Genomic DNA, 20,302 nt, shown 5'->3' with positions numbered 1-20,302 from the left:
GAGGTCTCTAATTAAAACAATAACTTGGAAATGTTATTTCCCTACAGAGTTGAAGAAACTGTTTCTTGGATGGATTGTGTAAATGACTGCTTAAAAGAAGTAAATAGAGAAACATCATGTGCTGATGAATATGAGAAGCTGAAGGGAAAGTTTGTGGTAAGAATTTTATTTTACAATAATATAAACATCTGAAGTGCATTTGTTGCTACTTTGTGTTATTTTTATCTTGAACTTTGCTTTAATATCTTAAAGTTTTGCATTTTTATAGATATTTTTTTCACATAGATGAAAGGACTTTTGTTTATTTTATTCTGTTCCTATGGAAAGATAATCTTTATATTTGTTTTCATTAGGATGTGTGTGGAGATCTGGAGGGGAGGCGTGAATCCATGAAGTGGCTGGTGCAGATGCTGGACTCCCTGATCACTCACATCCCTGAGGAGGATGGACAGTATGAACAACAGAAACTTGAGTCTCTTGTGAGTCGATACAAGACTCTCATACCCACTATTGAAGCAACCCTTGTCCGTGCTGAAACTAATTCCAAGTGTTACCGATACAGAGAAGACATCAACAAAATTGTGTTGTCACTTGACAGTATTGTGAAAAAGGGTGCAAGAGATACACAACCAGAGAACCTTGAAGCAATCCTGCAGTACATCAAAGAGCAAGAAGCAGTAGTGCAGCAGCTAGAGGGTCAAAGAGACAACATTTTCTCAACCATCCAGCGGGGGAAGGACCTCATGAGGGACCAAAATGCACCACTTTTTGTTAGTGCTATGCTGCAAATGCTTGAAGCAAAATGGAATGAAGCTTATAATGGATCAGTTGATAAATTCAATAAATTGAAAAGCACTCAAAAAGTATGGTCTGATTACAGTGATCAAAAGAATGAAATATTGAAGTTAATAGCACAAGCAGAATCTGAACTCTCAAGCATTATCAATCATAATAACCCTCAACAAGTTGCTAATGAGCTCAGCAACAAACAGGAGATGAATGACCACTTAAGTGAAACAACTGACCAGATGTTACGAAAGTTACATAACCACTCCAATAACCTTGCCAAACTTGCTAATCCTGAAAGAAAACCTTTACTAGAGAAAGAAGTCATAGAAATTGAACAGCGAATGCAGACAGTTATTGATACTGTATCTCAGAAAATTGAATTTTTGGAACAGTTGAATGTGAAGTGGGTTCACTTCACTGGTACATTACAAGAATTGAAGTCGTGGCTTACAAATGCACAAAACACCCTGGAGCGTCTTGTAACTCTTGAAATGACACCTGAGGACAGGAATACCCAAACAATTGAACTACAAAGTAAGATTAATGAAAAATTGGCTGTCATTACAACTTTAGAGGAGGAAGCTGAAGAACTCCTTGAAGGAGAACCATCTAATGATGCCCTTCAGTTCAGTGGTGAACTTGGTGAACTAAAGATGAACTTTAGCAGTTTAAGCAGACATACAGAGAAGCATGCAGAGACTGTACAAAGTGATCTAAGACACTGGAAGGATTATCAGAAAGAACTTAGAGAAATAAAGCCTTGGTTGGAAGTTGCTGAAACCAAAGTTGCTGTTGGACTAGGTAAACCCAACTCAATGCAAGAGGCAATCCAGTATTCTGAGCAAGCAAAGGAATTTGAGAAACAGTGTGATGACTGTTTGGAAAAGCTTCGCTCAGTTTCTTCTAAGAGTGCTCAAGTGGCACGCATCTGTCCAGTTGTTGATGAAATAGATGCTCTTCATTCCCGATGGGCTGCAATTCATGATGTTGCTTTGCAATGGAGTGAAAAATCAGAATCTCTTCTTCTTGAATGGGAAGATTTTAATCATAAATGTGATGCTGTATCTTCATGGATCCATCAAGTGGAGGAACGTTTAGAAAAAGCTAGTGAGTATGCTCCTACAGTGTTCCGCCTTGAAGACCGACTGAGTACCCTTAAGGATGTTGTCAAAGAGATTGGTGAAAAACAGACGGATGTTATAAATCTCACTGGTGTTGGAGACCACATTGTTACCAGCATGGGAAATGAAGGAAGTGCCTCCATCAAGTCCACAATAATAGATCTGAAGAATATGATTACAAAGTTAAGTGATGAAGTGCATAAAATGAAAAATGAACTCTCAGATGTGGCAATTGTTCGTCAAGAATTTGTTGCTAAAGTGGAAAGCCTTGAATCATGGTTAAATAACTTCAGCAACCAGTTAGATGAACTTGAAGACATAGATGTGGATGAGCTGGATGGCTGCCCAGACACAGTGCATCGCTTACAGCAGGAACACGATGAAAAGCAAGATGAAGTCACAGCTCTAGCAGAGGAGTGCCGGGATGTAGGGGACCGGTGCACGGGACGGGACCGTGATGACCTCTTTACACAGTTTGATGATGCAGAGGCCAGATTCGAGGGTTATGGGGAATTGATCATGACCAAAAAACCAGCACTTCTCAAATGGAAAGAGTTTTGGGAATGGCACAATAATACTGATGATGCATTAAAAGGCATTAGTCAGCAACTTGAGACTAAGATAAATCTTGATAACCTGACACAGATAAAGAAAGAACTAAGAAACCTTCAAGAGCAGTGTCGCTCATGGGATGAAGAGTCTTCTGATCTTGCAGACCTATTTAATAAAGCTTCTGTGACTGTGAGAAATCCAGACACTGGATCTGTATTAGAAATAGAAAGCAATGTGAGTGACTTTAAAAAGAGAATGGATCAAGTGGAGAGTAATCTTGATGACAAACAAGATGAGTTGCAGGAAGTGAATAACTTATGGGATGGATTCCATAAAGCCCAAAATACATTAAGTGAGTTTTTAGACAACATAAACAACAGAGTTACAGATGAGGAACTCATCCAGAGCACAAATGAAGGAGTCCAAAATCTGTTAGAAACTATTGAAGAATCCCTCAAAGAAATAAAATCAGAGCTTAAAACAAAGGATAAGTTGCATGATTTAGGACGCAACCTGATGTCCTGTGACTCACCCCAATTAGTGTCCATCCAGAACATCCTGACAGCAGTGGATGGTCGCTGGGACAGATTACAAAATATGTTGTATGAAATGCAGGCCAAGTTTACTGGTATTGCTTCCCTGTGGAGGCAGTGTATAGAGGGACAAGAAAGTCTGCAAAATGCAACTACAGAAGCACAAGAGAACATTGAGACCCTTGAAAATACATCCATAGAAGCTGGTAGTGTTCAAACAATGATTAATCTTTGTAAAAAGACAACAGATGCACTTCGTAAAACCAGACCTCAGCTGGAAAATTTCATCACGAAATCACAGCATCTCTGTCAACAGCTGGAAAGTGTGGAAGGGTTTGACTCAAGTGATGTGCATAAACAAGCACAAGAAGTTCAAAATAAATGGCAGAGTAAAATGGATCATCTCAACCAATTGTCACAGAATCTTGAAGGACAACTTGCTCTTTGGAAGCAAATTTTACAAGGTCGTGATGAACTACTTACTTGGCTAACAGATATCACTGAAGCTTTAGAAGATACTCAAACAAAAGATAGGGAGAAAGCATCAGAAAAATTAGAGAAATATAAGAATAATTTGCCAAATTATGAAGGCATGTTCCGTACCCTTCAGAGCCGTGCAAAGCAGCTTGAGTCATTGAATTATGGGACTTCAATTGATAAGATTGAAGAAATAATTAACTCAGTAACAACTGAATTTGAGGAAGCTGAAGCTTCTGCTTCAAAACTTAGTGCACTACTTGATGAAATAAGTGAACAGGAAGCCAGTATCATTGATGACATTAAAGAAATCAGTGAAGCCTTAGCTCACATTCGTGACCGAGTAATGAAATGTGAAGATGTTACAGGTGATGATAAAAAGATTCTTGCCCGCTTAGATGTTGCCAGAAAAATTGATGATGAACTTGAAGAATATGCTGAGAAAATCAAGACCATTAAGTCTGATATTGAAGAACTCAAGGAAAGTTTCAAAGGTTTTGAAGCCAGCAAATTAGCAAAGGAATTTGTAGCTCTTGAAAAGAAATACGAAGTTATAGAAACACAGTCATCGAAAGCTTATACAAATCTTTACTATGTAATTGAGAAACATTACAAAGATAGACTTAAGTCACTTCAGAGATTTATTGAAGTTCACAAAGAAAAAATTGTGTGGTGTCAAGGAGAACCAAGTAATGATAGATATGGTGTTGAAGCAAAACTTTCTGCATTATCAGACATAAAAGCAAGTTTGAAACTTGGTTCTGCAAAGAAGAAGGAGGTTGTCACAAGCCAAGACCTGTACGAGCAAATAGTAGATGATGAAGATATTGAAGAGGTACAAAATGAATGTGAAGCAGCCTTCACAGAATTGAAGGAACTAGATGACAGTCTTGCTGAGTGTCAGACTTCCTTGAATGAAGCCTTGGCTCTGTGGCAGCAGTACGAATTGATGACAGAGAATCTGAGTTCCTGGTTGAAGGAAGCTGAATCACGTATGCGTACTGAAACCATGAACCAGATTGATATAAGTATGGTTCAAGAGAAGATTGAAGAAACTGAAGCTCTTCTAGAGGAAGTGAATAGCCATGATGATGAACTATATGAACTCATGGAAAAGACTGAAGAACTTATAGAGATCAACACTGACTGTAGGGCAGGAGAATATGCCAATCAGTTACAGAGCAGGATGCAAGCACTTGTTAAGTTTTGTAATACATTCCTAAGTAAACTTAATCAGTTAACTAAAGATCAAAAACTTTATGGGGAAACTATTGTAAAAATGGAGCAATGGTTGAAAGATGCCGAAGAGAAACTCAAGGGCTTTGAGCAGCTGACCCGTGGAGGAGGAAAACCAACTGTGGCTTATCAGTCCAAACTGCAGAGTTTGAAGTCTTTTATTGAAGAAAAGAAAAATGGCCAGCATTTGTTGAATGCAGTGGTAGAACACGGAGAAGATTTATTCTCTGCCATCACACCCGAAGGACGAGAAAAGATACGATCAGATCTCAGAAAGCTTAGAGATACCTGGGAGGCTCACCTGGATAAAGTGAATCAGTTGTACAAACGTGTTGAAAGTATAATAATGCAATGGTCCTCTTTTGATGACAACTTTAGTCAAGCATCCAAGTGGTTAGAGGAAACTCAGAGTAGAGCTGGAGCTGAATTTGAATTAAAGCCAACTTTGTCTGAAAAGAAAGCACAACTGCAACAGTACAAAACTATTTATCAAGATATAAATTCCCATGAAAGCATGATATATGGGCTAAAAGAAAAAGTAGAATTTTTGACAGATGAGGAGACTTCAGAGACTGTAGATGACATGATTGATCAGTATCAGGAAATGGTATCAGAGACTCAAAGAAGGATTGGCCTCTGTGAGGAATATATACAGCAACAAGAATCTTTCCTCTATCATTTAGAGAAGTTTAGAGATTGGCTTACTTCACAGAAGGCAGAACTATCTATGTGTTCTGATGTTTCACCTGAAAGTAGTGATGCACAGATGAAGATGAACATTCTTGATTCACTTGAAGAACATGAAGAAGAGGGACAGGTACTTGTAGATATGTGTGAGAAAAGCTTAAAGTTAACTTTAAAAAATACTGAACCATCAGGGCATACAGCAATTAAAGGAGATCTTGATATACAAAAGAAATGCTGGCTAACTTTGCAGTCTGATATAACTGAGGGCAAAAGGAAGTTGCTTGAAGTCATGTCTCAGTATAATGAATGTGAAGACAAGGTTCAGACGTTGAAGAACTGGATAAAAAGTATTGAAATTAGAGTTAAAGATCAGTCCCTCAAAAGCAACCTAGAGGCAAAGGAGAATCATTTTGATCACCTTAAAGAACTAGAAAAGGAGATCATTGACAAAGGACCAGAAATCAGTGACGCTCTGTCACAGGCTCAGAACATTGACAGTGAAGGAAAACATGCTGTTCAGATATCTCAGATATTCTCTCGCTATCAGGCTCTCAAGAATGCACTGAAGGAGATGATAAGTAGGTATGAACAATTTATACGTGAGCATAGATCATTTTTGGAGAAGTATGAAGAATGCACAGAGTGGGTTGATGCTCTGGATCATGATTTAAGAGAACATGCTGAAGTTGTGGGTGACATGAAGATTCTACAAATGAGACGAAAGAAAGTAGAGCAACTCATTGAACTGAAATCAAGCCAAAGTAGCAAGGTTGATGCTGTGCTTGAGCTGGGTGAGCGACTATATTCACACACAGCTCCCGATGGCCGGGAAAGCTTGCGCCAGAGTCTGCGGGATTTGAGAGAGAGGTGGGAAGGCTGGTGTGAGTCAGTTACCAGTGCTGGCTCTACCCTTGACCAGTGTCTACAGCAGTTCTCAGATTTTTCAGGAGCACAGGAGCAGCTCACTCGCTGGCTTCGGGATGTAGAACTTGCCATGCAGCAACACACTGAGTTGAAGAATTCCCTCCAGGAGAAAACAGCTCAGCTGCAGAACCATAGACTTGTCCATCAGGAAATTCAGGCTCACCAGAGTCTTGTGGAAATGGTGTGTGAGAAAGCCCAAGCTCTTGTCAATCAGACACAGGACAAGACACTAAATGTGTACATACAATCAATTCAAACTCTCTTCCACAACATTGTGCTGAAAAGTCGAGACCTGCAGGACAAGTTGGAGCTGTGTGTGCAGGATCATGGTCAGTTCAACTCATTGTGCAAGAGCTTTGGTGACTGGCTGAATCTACAGCGTGACCAGCTACACCTGTGTGCCGATGTGTCAGGTGAAAAGTCTGATCTTGTCAAAAAGCTGGACAACTTGAAGGTATGAAGCAAACAAGTTACTAAAGTAATTCTTCTAATTCCTCTTCAGTATCCAAATTTTCTCAGCTTTTATGTAGAATTTAATACATCAGGAAATTTTGGCATTATCAACAAGTTTATTAAATATATTGCATGCAAGTAAATTTCTTCATAAATATTGGTGTATTCATTTTAGGCTGAATAACAATTTTCTCATTTGGTTAACATGCAGCTTGATCAAATTAACGTTCTAGCTCTCTGTAATTAGCCCTATTTATTTTAATTATTACTCTCTGCATTGTAACTCTTTCTTCCAGAGGGTAGAAACTGAACTAAACACCTGTTCACAACTTGTTCCAGTGACACTTATCGTTGCCAAGGTAACAAGTGTGACAGGCTGGCATGAAAGTTACCTCTCAGACACAGTCCTATGCCTTATAACAAGTGCTTCATCTAATATATATATATATATATATATATATATATATATATATATATATATATATATATATATATATACATTTATACATAAATATAAAGGATGCCTCCTGCTTTGCTGCAAGCCCCAGATTTATCAACATTACAGCATGTTAAGTATATGAAAACACAAAATACCTACAGATGGTGGGAAACATGGAGAATCATGGTTCCATGAAACTACTGCTGTTTTTCCTAACCACAAAGGACACTGTATTGAATCATCAATACAGAGATGATAATTTATATCTTAGTTAATGTGACTATATATGTTAGTTAATGTGATTTAGAGATAAAAAAAAATTAATATCCTTGTGATTTTATTGTGTCTAAGAATGCAGCACTTAGCTATGGTTTATGAATGATTATAAAAAATGGAGAGGGATCTCAATATTGAAGAGAAAATGAGATGGAAATGATATGAAATAATGTTCCACATTGTTAATTAGAAGTGAAACTGCTCATGCTGGAGAAGACAGTATTGAGAAAGTTGGAGAGGATAGCTTGACGCCTCACATTAGTATCTTATGATTTGTACAACCTGGAGAGATTTATTCTTTCTTCTCAGATGGGTAGTCTAAGACATGTAGAACATAAACAAAACAGTCTATTTATACAGCACATATTGGACACATTCAGATGCAGATGCATAAAACTGTTTTACTAGTGTTAGTCTTGTTTGTTAATATTCAGTTCCTCAATCCTGCATGAACAACCTTTAGAGAGTTACAGTGAAACCTGGGAGTAAAAGTACTCTGGAATATAGATTAATATTATGTTTAATTTTGCTTATGAAAATTTGCATCCCTGAAATTTGATAGACTCATAGGTATGAGGGAAATAATTTAAAACTATACTTACTGTACAATCCCTCACAAGAAAATTAGCAATAATATTCAGTTGTTGCAATGGAAAAGAATATTTTCCAGGTGCATACTACTTTCCTTCTCTACTTACCCTTTCTACCTGGGCAACACTCCATTACTTTATAAATGCAGTGTGACTGCCTGTTGGTTCATTTTATGCATCTTCTATATGTATCATGCTCAGAACTGAAGTCTTATTTCAAAATCAGAAAATTAAGGTTCATTTTCATGATTTTGATTTCAGACATAAGACTGAGACTGGTGTATAATTCAAGGTATTTCAGGGAAACTCATAGAATTAAGTCATGCAATCTAATTACTACTATTGATTGATGCACCCGTAGTCCCACTTGCCCTGATATGTCCTTATATTGATGACTTCACTCAGCATACCACAGATACCTTGATCTGCACTTCCCTTACTCTGACCTTATTGAATCTTAAGATTTCAATATTTGAACATATTGCATGACCTTAGAGTCAATGCTGTGGGCAACACAATTTTTGGAAGTCTAATCTGAGGTGACAGTATTCATATTGTGTCCAGGCCCTTAAAAAATGCATACATTTTTGGGGAGATAGTGACTGCTTTTTAAATCAACATTTTTTTTTGCTTGCAGAAAGTAGTCATACACACAAAGATGAGTTGTTCATATGGGTAGTCTTAAATGTATTGAAGACCTGCTATGACTGGTGCAAATATTTATCCATGTGGCTTACTGGTAATGGGACATAAGAGTATTAGTGGTAGCAATGGTGATGCTGACAACCCAAATACGTACTCTGTTATCCATGCAAGTGTACAATCCCTCTCAATAATTATGTAATCTTTATTATATTTATCTGAATCATGATTTTTTCCACTGAAATGTGTATCATGGTTTCTTGTAACTCAATGAGATATTTTACCATGTATGTATAATTTTGCTTTTTATTTGATGAGGTCATGATGGAAAGGATGATAAGATTAATACAAATTAATATGCTGTACAAGTCTCTTGAACTGTCCACATTTTTCAGGACCTAGAAACAGTACATGGTACTGGGGAGAAAAAATTGACAGAATTACGCAAACTTGGCGAAAAGGTTTCACTGAGCACCTCAGAACGAGGTGGGAAGGCCCTCAAAGCCACAGTTACATCCATGGAAGATGCCTGGAACCAGCACATTGCAAACGTTGGTAAGTGTAATTATTTTTCTTAATGTAATGTTCTAGATGGTTTTATTTGTTAAAGCAGAATGACAATTTTCATTTGTGTGCAATAAATGTTCAAATAGGAAACATCTTTAATATTTTGTACTAGTTTTAAGTGAAAGTTAATTATATTGATAGAAAATGCAAATAACAAAATTTATGTCTGACTTCTCTTTCAAAAAAGATGATGTTCGGAACAACCTGAAAACAACCCTTGAACAATGGAAGAGGTTTGAGGATATTGAGAAACATTCCTCTTGGTGCAAAGGAATGGAGTCATTCTTTAAAGATCAACCTCTCTGTGCCACCCTTGAGGAGAAGCAAGCTCAAACTGAAGTCTTGTCTCAGAAGCGGGAGGAAGTTGTTCAGTACGAGAGGGAAATTGATATATTTGTTGACCAGAGTCATGCACTTGTCCGTGTCTCCAATGTTGACCGGCTGAAGCCACTCATCACTCAGCTGAGCAACAAGTATCAGAGCTTACATGTCCTCACCAAGGAAGCTGTTACAAAGTGGAGAGGTATTGTGACAGATCATGAGGCATTTGAAGAGAAGTTTGAAGAAAATAGTAAATGGTTAGACAAAGTTGAAGAAGCTTTGGATGAATATCTCAGAGAAACAGATCCTGAGAAAAAGAACATCCAGTTGCAACACCTCATGAGTGAACGTGAGCAAGTTACTCACCGCCTGGCTTCCATAACTACCAGTGGTGAGAGACTCTACCCAGACACTGCTACAAATGGCAGAGAAAAGCTGCGGCAAGACTTGAGGGGCATGCGTGAGCACTGGGAGAAGCTTGAGGAATCCATGATGAATGAACAGCGCAAACAAGAAGCTCAATCCATGCAATGGTCTTCCTTCTCAGACAGCATCCAGACAGCCCGCAACTGGCTGGACAACATGGAAAAGACGATTGTTGTTGATCCCTCCAATTGGTTATCACTTCAGGAACTTCGATCAAGGCTACTTAAGTTGAAGGTTTGTTGTGTTACAGTGTGTTTTACATTGAAGCTTTATTTTGTCGAAGATTCTCTACATTTTAGCATGACACGATTAATTTCTGTATATTCAATTTTTTTTAATTAAGTATTTTTTAGATCTTTTTGTGAAATTTAGATAAATATATTAGAATTCTTTGAAAGGTCTTTCTTAATAAATAAAAGATTTTCTCAAACCAGACGACCCTTCAAGACATCATCTCACACAAGCGAGTGTTGGATACTGTGAAGGAACGTGCTGGCCACTTGCTGCTGGCATCTCCGAGCAATAAAGAAGTTATGGAATCAATGAAAGAAGTGGAGCACAGGCATGAGATCCTCTCTTCAAAGACCAAGAAAAACATTGAAGACTTAGAGTGGCTAACAGACAGCCTTACCACACACCAGGACCTCTCATCCTCCCAGTCTGAGTGGCAAAAGGAAATGTGGGAAAAACTTCATTCTCTTACTGGTTTGTTGCTTGAATTTTTTTTAGTGATTTTCACTAAACAAGCCCCAACCTATGAAATATTTAGATATTTTATTTGCTGCTTATGTTTAGTGTATACATTATTCAGTTGTACTTATGATTATGTACTTCCTTTCCAGATTACTCTGGAAACAAAACTCAACTACAGCAGCGCCTTGACCGGGTGACTGAGCTAGAGGGTGGCAAATGTGACGGCAGGAACATGATTGCTCAGATTGGTGCTCATGCCAATCAGCTGATGGCTAAACTCCCTGCCAGAGCGAAAGAAACACTGGAACGTGACATCAATGGGATGAAGTAAGAAGGCATTTCTTTATTCTTATAATTAAAAGTTTCTGGTCTCTTGGAAGCACTCTTCAATGCTTGTTAGATTAATTATATAGTGAAATTTATAGTTCCCAGTGAACTCTTTTTTAGTATTAGACAGGGTGATCTATCAGCAAAATATAAAAGAAAACAAGAAGTTTTGAAAGATTAATTTTAATGCAACATCTCTTTGTTTATTGTGTACATTAAATCCAAAACTCATCTCAGTCCCACGTTCTCATATACAATGACAGATACGAGATGGCCAAGTTTGCCAGCACTCTTGCTGATGTGAAACATGGCCTGGAAGAGAGACTGCAGCAGTGGACAGAGTATGAAGGCACCTTTGATCGCATAATTTCATGGCTCAATGAATCTGAAGCATTGCTGAAAAATTATGGCCCCAAAAATACCCTCCAGGAAAAGACTGATCAGCTAGATCGCTTCCAGGTTTGTTCTTTGTAATGTTATTGCTTTTTATTGCTTGGTGTGTGGAGCATTAGGTGTGATGCTGAGCTGTCATATTCTTACTTATCCATTCATCTTTTCTCTTCAAACTGAAAATTGTATTACTGCCAGTTATTTAAAGTTATAATACAATTTGTTTTTAAAGAGCATGTAGATGATGAAGACAGGTATTTAATGAACAAAAATGTAAGTTCTTAAAGAATACCTAAAAGAATTTTTGTTTGCATGGGATTTTAGATTTGAAGCCTTGAAAATCTGTGATACATATATAGATGAACTACGCATGTTCACTCCTTTTCTTTCAATGCAAGCATTCACATTCATGTAGGAATGTAGGAAAATTACTCATACAACTGCTGAAAATAGTCCATGTTCTTAACATTTCTAGATTTTAGTTAGAGATATTTGTAATTTAGAGTGTCATTATGCAGGGAACTTTGTATAGTTTGAGTAATAGTTTGGGTTCTTAGATAGTCTGGGATACTAGGCTAGCTCTTGTTCCATGGGATACATATATCAATACCAATTTTCTTTAGGAACATAGTAAAATAAATTAAAATTTACCTTTCTATGAAGTTACAATGAAATTGTTGCTTGCAAAACACCTAAATGAATTTGGTAGCAATGATATAAATGTGCTTGTTAGTGAAATAGTCTTAACATGGTTGGAGTATGGCATTCAGTAACCATAATATAGCTTTCTGATTAGCATTCACCAAGGTATGCTTTTCATATACCTTCTTGACTGCAAATTTTATTGAATGCTGATTAGATCCATTATTAGTGAGTTATGAAATAGATTTTCAACATGATTTTTGTTGACATTTTTTAATAGTTCTAAGCAACACTAGTGCATCTGATTAGTAGTAAATGAGTGTGATAATAATGTAACCCATGTAGATGTTGCCACCAACATCTTCAGTATTATTATTTTACAGTTGTTAAATTTTTTTTAATTATTTATTTGTTTATTTTCCTTAGGAATTCCTGCGAGTAGTAGATAGCCGGCATATGCTTGTGCACGAATTCATTGCAATTGCTGATAATCTTGAACAAGTAAGACCCCATCTTGTTTTTGTGGAAGTAAGTCATCTTATCCTGTACTGACACAAGCTGCTGGCCAGGCACTGCTTCAGGACACTCTTTTTATTACACACTGCACACTATAAGACTTGTTGGAAATAACTGCATAACACTATATACTTATGAACTTGACTTAAACATGCATTCATTAGGTTATATACTTGAATTAATCTTTTCAGTTTTGTTTTCAAATTTGGAACAATTAAATAAGCTGATATCAAGTAAACTAAATATGTATATATTTAAGATTTCATGTTACGACAATTTTTATTGATTAAGTGAAAATACCACAGCATTATATATCATCCATTGTTTTGATGTTCTGATTATTAACTGTAAGGTGTAATGATCTTCAAGGACATTCATCCTATCCATGCTTACTGTAACTATCCAGTGTTGTCAAACACTTGTCCTGTGTATTGTGAACGGGTGGAGTTTCCTGAAGCAGTGCTGAGTGTCAATGTTGTGTGCTGGATGTACATATGCTTGTCATGTGTCTCTGGCCAAATTTTCCTCAGGGCTCAGTGTTGGGTTCCAGTGTCTTCATTGGAGGGCTTGCTGTCTCTCACAAGTTTTGTACCTTCTTACTGTTTTGCTTAACTGATTTCACCCAGAAGTAGAATCCTCTAAAACAAAACCTTGATTTTTTGTTCTAAAATACTACAACACTTAATGCATATTTTTATTATTTTTTAAGCACTGAATCTGTAAGCGTTATTTATTTAACTAATCTAAAAAGTGTGATTAACAAGAAAATTTTTTCAAATTTAGTCAATAACTGTGAACCTCACACAAAAAAATAGTAACATGATTTTTTAAAAGTTATAAGAAGACTAATTTTGGATCTTCTTGTAACACGACAAATTTACACACTGCATAGTGTACAGATAGGCTGAAATTAGTACCATTGAAGGCTCAATATAAACTACAGTCTTGGCTGGTACTTTTTGCATTCTTTCCTATTGTTATATATATATATATATATATATATATATATATATATATATATATATATATATATATATATATATATATATATAAATATACACCAAACCCTCCGTTATCACGCGAAATTGGTGCCTAAAAACCGTGTGTTAGCAGAAAACGCGATAACGGAAGTGAAGAATAAATAGGAAATAAATAAATTGGTGCCTCAACCCAAAATGTTTCCTAAAAAACCAGCTCTGAAAAACAGAATACATGTGCGAGACTGAGGAGTGGTGGTGGTCCTGGTGGTGGTGGCGGTGGTGGTGGTGGTGTTGAGCAGAGTGACCAGAACCAATCAGCTCCCTTATTCAAATGACGTGACGTGAATACACAGCGATGATTGGCTGCTGGCTCCTCCTCCTCCTCATGATCATCATCTTTCTCCCCCTCCACCTCATGACATATTTACAACATTTGTTCATATCATTTTGTGAATAAATGTTAAAGATTCTCTTGTTCTCATGGTGGATTTTTAATTGCCATTTCTTGGAATTTGGTTTTTACTTTACTTATGATTATAGATATAAGCATTTGTCACTCATTTATTTGTGCTCTACTAGTTATTTAATTTCTTTATATATATATTTTTTTTTTGCATTCTGATTTCTTTGAAAATCTGAGTTTTTGTTAAATGAACAAAATCTTTATGATCTTTGAGGAATTTTTCCATATCTAAATAATATACACAGAGATTTTAGTATCATGTGAACATGCCATTTCCCAAACTGCAGGGCCTTGTCTTCAGCATCACACAAAATCAGGTTGAGATTGACAAGATGAGTGATGATTCTTCTGACCTGGTGGGAATTTCTGGTGACACTCGAATCTCTGTTAACGTGCAGCAGATCACATCCAGGTTCAAGGCCATCCAAGTCACTTCCAAGGTGAGTATAGCTTTTCAAGTCAGTATATAGTATTTTGCATGGTCTGATTTTGCTTGAAATATTTTCTTATGTGCTCAAATATTTAATCTTTTATATTATGAGATAAATTAAGCAGTTAACTTTTTACATTGAAATCTTTACTTATGTGACGAATAATTTTAGGACATCTTGAAGAAATGTGAAAGTGCTGTGAGTGACCATAAGGCTTTCATAGACAAGTACAACCAGAGTGTTAGCTGGCTAACAGCAGCACAGGATAAATTAGCCAGATGTGTGGAAATGCAGGGAGACAGAAGCACTTTACGCAAGAGAATGGAAATAGGAAATGAATTGCTAGGAGAAAAACAGACTGCCTTATCTCTATTAAATACAACTGTAGAACTAGGAGAGAAAATCTACCCTTCAACCTCAGAAGATGGTAGGGAAGCCATAAGAATTCAACTGGAGGACCTACAGGGAACATTTGATACCCTGTTTGACAGTTGTGCCACAATGGAAAGAGACCTTCAGAATAAGCTGAGCCGATGGACCACCTTTGAAGAAGCAAGTGAGCAACTAAAATTGTGGCTGAAAGAGACCCAGGCTCAAATACCTGATGAAATTGAACTTAAAACAACCCTAGATGAAAAGCGAGCTCAACTGCAAACCTACAGAGTTCTTGTGCATGACATTCTTGCAAAGCAGCAGACTCTTCTAGACGTGCGAGACAAGGCTGAGAGCCTTCCAGAGAGGTCTGATCGTGTAAAATCATTTTTGGAAACAGCATCAGCCCATCATCAAGAAATGCTTACTCGTATTCAGTCATATCTAGAGCAATATGAGGGCATTGTTAGTGACCACCAGCAATATAGCAAGGCAGTTTTTGAGACACAAGAGTGGCTAGAAGCAACTCATCACCAAGTAGCAATGTGTGATGAGTCTCACTGTGATCACATAACTCTTCATGCTAATCTGGAAAAACTCAAAAACCTTCAGCTCAGTCTTCCTGAAGAAGAACCCCGAATAAATCAAATAAGAACACTTGGAGAGAAAGTAATCCCAGGCACAGTAGAGTCTGGCCAGATTTATGTGCGTAATCAAATTGATTTAACACAGCAGGAATGGCAAGGTCTTGTGTCCACTGTCTCTTCTACCATAGAGAAGCTTGAAGCTACATTATGCCAGTGGGGAGACTTTGAATCAATGAAGGATGCCATTCAAAAGTGGCTGCGTGAAACAGACAATAAGCTTCATGCTATTAATCTGAATGTTACTTTGTCAGAAAAACAGGTAACTCTTGAAATTTTAAAATCTCTACAAGGTGAGGTGCGAGCCAAAGAATTGGAAATTGACCAGCTGACAGAACGAGCCCAGAATCTGTACCAGGGAAGCAACTCTTCACGTGGCTCACAAGTCAGTGAATTGTGTGCTCGCTACCAGAGAATATCTAAAAAGGTGAAAGACGTCCACTCTCGATGGCACCAGTATGTCAGTCATCATGCAGACTTTGACAGCAGAGTTACTGAGTGCCATAACTGCTTACAAGACATTAAGAAGAAACTTAGCTATTGTTCAGATCTCTCAGCTACCTCTCAAGAAGATCTAGATAAGAAAATGGAAACTATCCAAGATCTTCTGTTATATAAGGAGGAGGGTTTCTCAAAGGTTCAAGGTACAGTGGAACTTGCTCAGACTGTCCTAGCTAACACAGCTCCACCTGGTCATGAAAGAATCAATCAGGTAGTTGAAAATTTGCAGCAAGACTGGAGTACTCTTGCCTCAAAAATGGTGGAAACAAAAACATACTTAGATGAAACTATTCATCGATGGGCAGGCTTCCTGGAGAACATCCACCAGCTTAACAAGACCATTGAGCATGTTGAGCATACCTTGTCTGATGTAAGCCAATTCCAATCAACACTCTCAGAAAAAAGAGCTCAACTGGAAAGGCTTAAAGTAAGTAGTTAGGTTACTTTCATTCAATAATTAATTTAATTTTCATATGGAAATATTTGCTATAGAAAATCTTTAGAATTATTATGATTTTAAAAAATAATGTTGTAGGTAGCTATTTTTTTCGGTTGTTAATTTAATATTATAATTTTCTTGGATTATTAATCATTTGATGATGTCTTTCACAGAGCTTAGAGGAAAAACTTAGATGTGAAAAGTATGAAGTTGAAAGTCTAAAAGTCAAAGCTTCAGAAATGTTAGCAAGTGGACAGCAAGCTCAGGCTGCATCACAAGCACAACACATCCTAAGGCAGTTTGAGAACCTGTCTGACCGCATCAAGTCTTTGCGTGGAGAGCGGGAGACACAGTACCGGGATCACCGGCATTACAAGGAGGCATATGATGACCTGCATGCCTTTGTTAACCGTACCCGTGACAAGATTCCAGCGTTGAAGCAAAAGAATTTAGGAGACAGACTTTCAATTGAGACAGCTGTGCAAGCTCTGGACACCTTGTTGACCCGACAGGCCCAGGGGCAAATATTGGTAGATCAACTGATGCATCGAGGAGAAGTGTTTTTACACTCCACCTCTTCTTCTGGCCAAGACAACTACAAGAATGAGATGCGGGCTGTGAAAGAGAGCTTTGAGGAGGTTTTCAAAGAAATTTCCAAGCAAAAACAGAACCTTGAAAAAACTGTGATTCAGTGGCGAGATTATAAGGATGAACATGAGAAACTTTCAGATTGGCTACAAAAGGCAGATGCTGATATGAAGGCTTACAAAACCATGTTGTATGCCAGTATTGGTGAGAAGACTCAACAAGTAAACAATGTTAAGGTAAATATTTCATTAATTTATGCCAAATTCTTACATTGCCATATGTATGTTCTTGAAATTTTTGTTGCTTCATTTAATCCTATATCTCTGTTTTATGATGAGTTATTGATTAATTTAATTTATTTCCCTTTACAGGATCTGTTAGAAAATCTAAACAAGCATGAACCTCAATTGAAAAAGCTGAATGATCTATCCAAAACCTTACAAGAAACTCACCTTGATTCTTATGTACAAAATCAGATGCGTCATCTGAACTCAAGGTACCACGTGTTGGTAAACATGGCCAAAGATGTCCTTAGAAAGGTGGAGGCCAGCTTTGACCAGCACAAACAATATGAAAACAATATGAAGAAAGCACGAGAATGGATGGACAATGCCCAGATGGTTGTCAGGGACTGCATGGATATGTCACCAGATTCTGGAAAAGAAAGTATTGAGCGACATCTAGATATGATTCAAGCATTGATGAGGAAACAGGAAGAAGGGCAGTCATTAGTTCACCATGCTGTCAACTGGGGAGAGAAGGTACTGCGCAACACACGTTCTGATGGTCGGGATGCCATCAATGACTCTATGGAAAGCTTACAGAGTGACTGGGACAAACTCATCAAGAAGTTATCTAATGCAAAGGTGTCTTTAGAGACTAACCTTCTACAGTGGGCTGATATGAGTGCCTCATACAACAATATGCAGCAGTGGATAAGTGAAAGGGAAGCAAAGCTTCAGCAACTCACTTCAGCAGTGACTGCTGCCAACAAAAAGACCTCAGGACTCTCTCACAGAGTATCCTCCCTGACTATTGGGGAGCGCAAGGCTAATCTTCGACGAACTAATAGCATCGTGCAGGATATAGTTTCCTTTGAGCCAATGATTGAGTCAGTGACATCTAAAGCTACAGAGAGTCAAGCCAGCCAGATGAAGAGCAATGCATCAGAAATCTCCAATAAGTACCACAATTTGAGTAAACAGGCAAAGGAACTGTTAGAGAAACAGAAGGATATGGTTGACCACCATCAAGAATTTGTTGATGCAGGTAATGAATTTATGCACTGGCTCAGAGCTGCCAAAGAGAGGATGGCTAAATGTGCAGAGCCAACTGGGGACAAAGACACTATAAGTGGCAAGGCAACTGTTCTTAAGATGTTGCAGAATGAACAGGAGGAAGGACAAAAGAAGTTGGATAAGGCTTTCACTCTGGCAGAAAAAGCATGTAATCTAGCAGATGATGAGGACAAGGAGGTGATAGAAGAAGAAGTTGCATTTCTGCAGGATGAGTTTGATAATTTCTTGTAAGTATTTTTCTATGCTTGTTGATTAAGTTTTCATATATGGAATCTTATAATGTTTCTGTACTTGTATAAAATTTCTGTACATACAGGATTTGATTACATAGTTTCATGACAGTTATACTAATAATGTATTTTATGTTTCAGGGGACAAGTTGGTAAAACAAAGAATCTTCTTGAGATGGGCATAGTCAAGTGGACAGAATATGAAGACAAATTTAGGGAATGTGAGGATTGGCTTGGCAAAATGGATAAAAAGGTTCAGAGTTACAATAAGCTCCAAAATACTGTTCAAGAAAAGAGAGCAGTGTTGGAAGAATTCCAAGGAACCTTACAGATGATATTTGATTGGCAGAAGACTCTTGATCTATTGAATATGCGTGCACAGCTGTTGCTCGAGACTTGTGCTGACTCTCGTGTGAGTAATGCAGTCACACAGCTCACCACTAAGTATAACACATTACTGTCCCTCGCTAAGGAAGTAATGAGGCGTCTAGAGATGCATTTCCAAGAACACCACCAGCATAACCAACTCTACAGTGAGTGCAATGAATGGATTGAAAACACTCGCAGGAAACTCACTGATGTTTATGGTGAAGCTACAAGCTTGGTAGAACTCAACAAACAGTTGACTGCTGTGAAAACTATCAAGAACACTTTGGAAAATGGCCAGCACAAACTTCGTTATGTTTTGGAGCTTAAGGAAAGGGTGATAATGAACACAGAGCAGCAAGGTGCAACGAGAATACAAGAAGATACAGAAAGTGTACGCAAAGATTTTGAAAAATTAATGGCAGACATATACAGTTTCCATCAAAGTGTAACTACAAAAATCTCAAGACGAGAAGAGACAGACAAGATGCGTGATACTGTTGCTGAGTGGCTGGAAGAACTCAACACAAAGGCCTGTGAGCAAGGTGTGGTCTTCAGTGAACTCAGCGATAAGCGCGCTGCGCTAGAGAAGTACCGCATCCTCCTGCGTGACATTGTGGCTCACTTTGACATGGTGGAACGTCTTGCTGGGAAGACAACTGATGAGGGATACTCTCAGGAAGAGATAGATGAATGTTTGAATAAATATGACAACATAAAGAAAAAGGTCATGGATAATATCAAAACTCTTGAAGTGTATGTCAAAGAACATGAGTCCTACCACTGTGCTGTGATGGAAGCTAATGACTGGCTGAGGAAGACCCGTATCACAATGCAGCAGTTTGCTGACAGCCATGGGGAGAAGAAAGAGGTGATTGAAAAACAGCAGCAACAGGAAGACATTGCTGAAGAGTTAATTGAAGGTGAAGAACTAATAGATAAGGCCATTGATCTCAACAAAGCTCTGAGGGGTTCTACATCAAAGGAAGGACAGGAGACACTGTGCAGTGAAGCCAACAGTCTGCGCATGGAGTGGGAGTCTCTGCAGCAGATGAGCATTGACATCCGCCGTACTATGGAGAAGTGCCTGCAGACATGGAATGAGTTCACAGAGAGCCACAAGGACTTCTCTGACTGGCTTGAACACTTCCAGCAACAAATGAAAAATGAACCTGAGGAGCCCACACCGGAAGACCTTGAGAACTGGAAGGTAGGTTTCTTCTTGTGTTCTCGTTATCATTATTCTTCTTATATTATCGCTGCTCTAGCTTTTTGATGTTTTTTTATGATAGATGAATTTTTGTAATATTTGTTTAGTTGAGAAAAGTTAATTACTATGTATATTTATTGTGTTATGTTATTCAATATTATAGTAGTTTCATCACTTGA

The 20,302-nt window shown here is 37.8% G+C and overlaps 1 protein-coding gene across 1 annotated transcript in view; it reads left to right on the top strand.

Moving 5' to 3' along the window:
• Positions 1 to 20,302, top strand: part of LOC123520114 (nesprin-1-like) — a 346,042-nt gene that overhangs the window by 100,728 nt on the left and 225,012 nt on the right. Inside the window, 13 exon segments of the mRNA XM_045282036.1 lie at positions 48 to 156; positions 354 to 6,773; positions 9,115 to 9,274; positions 9,474 to 10,267; positions 10,468 to 10,738; positions 10,876 to 11,053; positions 11,317 to 11,512; positions 12,512 to 12,586; positions 14,332 to 14,484; positions 14,647 to 16,419; positions 16,605 to 17,255; positions 17,391 to 18,544; positions 18,689 to 20,123. Coding sequence (XP_045137971.1) covers positions 48 to 156; positions 354 to 6,773; positions 9,115 to 9,274; positions 9,474 to 10,267; positions 10,468 to 10,738; positions 10,876 to 11,053; positions 11,317 to 11,512; positions 12,512 to 12,586; positions 14,332 to 14,484; positions 14,647 to 16,419; positions 16,605 to 17,255; positions 17,391 to 18,544; positions 18,689 to 20,123 — 13,369 coding nt within the window.

The sequence above is a fragment of the Portunus trituberculatus genome, chromosome 46 (assembly GCF_017591435.1).
Source record: "Portunus trituberculatus isolate SZX2019 chromosome 46, ASM1759143v1, whole genome shotgun sequence".
In the NCBI taxonomy this organism is placed as follows: domain Eukaryota; kingdom Metazoa; phylum Arthropoda; class Malacostraca; order Decapoda; family Portunidae; genus Portunus; species Portunus trituberculatus.
Note: the sequence above shows the minus strand (reverse complement) of the source record. Positions and strands in the feature narration are given on the sequence as shown.